The 1,564-nt window shown below is 38.7% G+C and overlaps 1 protein-coding gene across 1 annotated transcript in view; it reads right to left on the bottom strand.

The window, feature by feature from the left end:
- Positions 1-1,564, bottom strand: part of ANKRD26 (ankyrin repeat domain 26) — a gene marked incomplete at its 3' end in the record, with an annotated part of 135,094 nt that overhangs the window by 48,369 nt on the left and 85,161 nt on the right. Inside the window, 1 exon segment of the mRNA XM_006871686.1 lies at positions 1,205-1,346. Within this exon segment, the coding sequence (XP_006871748.1) occupies positions 1,205-1,346 (142 nt within the window).

The raw sequence follows: 1,564 nt of genomic DNA, 5'->3' as shown, positions 1-1,564 counted from the left end.
AACTCAACTAGAAGAAGAAAGAAGGGGGATGGGGGAAGAGTAACTTGCTACAATTTGATGAACTTTACTTATATTTTGGATGTAGTAGCTCAAAAGAGGGAACAAATCTTTACAGCGAGGATCACTCCCACCCCCTTGGTACACAGGGCTGACATGGATGGGCAACTTAGACATTGGCTACCCAAAATGCGGGGGCTGGTGTGGCGCTGTGGGTTAATGCACCAGACTGCAAAGCCATTTGAACTGCAACACCAGTGGTTCAAACTCACCAGCTGCTCCTTGGAAACCCTATACAGGGTCATTATGGGTCAGAACCGACTTGACGGTACTTTACATAAATGTAAGAAGTGACTGGTTTACAAGCTTTGAAGAGGGAGCCTAGTGACAGACGGGGCGGGAGAAGGTAGAATCACCACTGAATGATTTCCAATCTCTTGGGAGTAGGCTGACAAAAGGAAATGGGGATAAGACTCTTGTGGTACAACAGTGAATAATTACCATCAGAACTGACTGTGAGGGTAGGAAATGTAGAGGTAGATGTTTTTTGACAAAAGGAGGGGAGTGATTGATTTTGCAGCCTAGGAGCAGAGGTCCTTGGGACCATCAAATGAAAAGAGTGGAATGCGGGACCCTACCCAGAGAGGTAGAGACGCCAGGGATGGAGACAGAGATGATGACGTGGACAGATGGAGTGTCTGGGGACACTGAACTCAGGGACGGAGAAAGGCTGTGTGCTGATGGCCAGGGCGGGGGGCGGTGCTATGTGGTGGTTTGGTTATTTGATGATGCATGGAGGGGACTGTAATCATTGCAATGAAACGAAATACAAATAGGATGAATGTAAAACTGATATTCTTTCATGTAAACCTCACAATAAAAACTTATATTTAAAAAAAAATCTATAATAACAATGGTTGCACTATAGACCATGATTTGGGGACATGGGGGAAATAGGAATGAAGTTATTGCAGCATTCCAGGCAGAGAAGAGAAGCAAAGGCAATAAAAAGACTGGGTGTGTCAATTATAATTATCATAGTTCTTCAGTGTAGAGTAGCTTCCATTCTATTTTAATAATAAAATACATTTCTGAGATGAAAAGCACTATAACATATCATTGCTCAATGGCACAATGCTAAAAAAAAGGTGTACATACATTACTATAGCAAACATAAAAAGGGTTTATATTTATAAAATGGCCCTACCTTTACAATCCACTCCAAGTTGTTCAATTAAAAGCATAGAATTCTTATAATTAGAGCATAGCAATGCACAATCCTCAGAAGCTGTTTCAGATGACTGAGATAGATCATCAAGGTCATCCATAGAATTAATTTGCTTTTGGACCTATGAAATAAATAATATTATATCCCCAAAATATTTATATAGCATATACTGAAGTTAACAGACAGTAAATATCCATCCTTCTATATGAACAAAATCAAACTTAAAATAATTAATTTTTGTCAAAAAGATATCCATCTTCTTATATGATCAAAATCAAACTTGTTTTATTTCTTAATAAAAGAATACATTTTTGCCCAATATATATATTTTGTCAAAAA

The sequence above is a fragment of the Chrysochloris asiatica genome, unplaced genomic scaffold (genome assembly GCF_000296735.1).
Source record: "Chrysochloris asiatica unplaced genomic scaffold, ChrAsi1.0 scaffold00172, whole genome shotgun sequence".
NCBI classification, from domain to species: domain Eukaryota; kingdom Metazoa; phylum Chordata; class Mammalia; order Afrosoricida; family Chrysochloridae; genus Chrysochloris; species Chrysochloris asiatica.
This window is presented reverse-complemented; position numbering and strand designations above follow the sequence as displayed.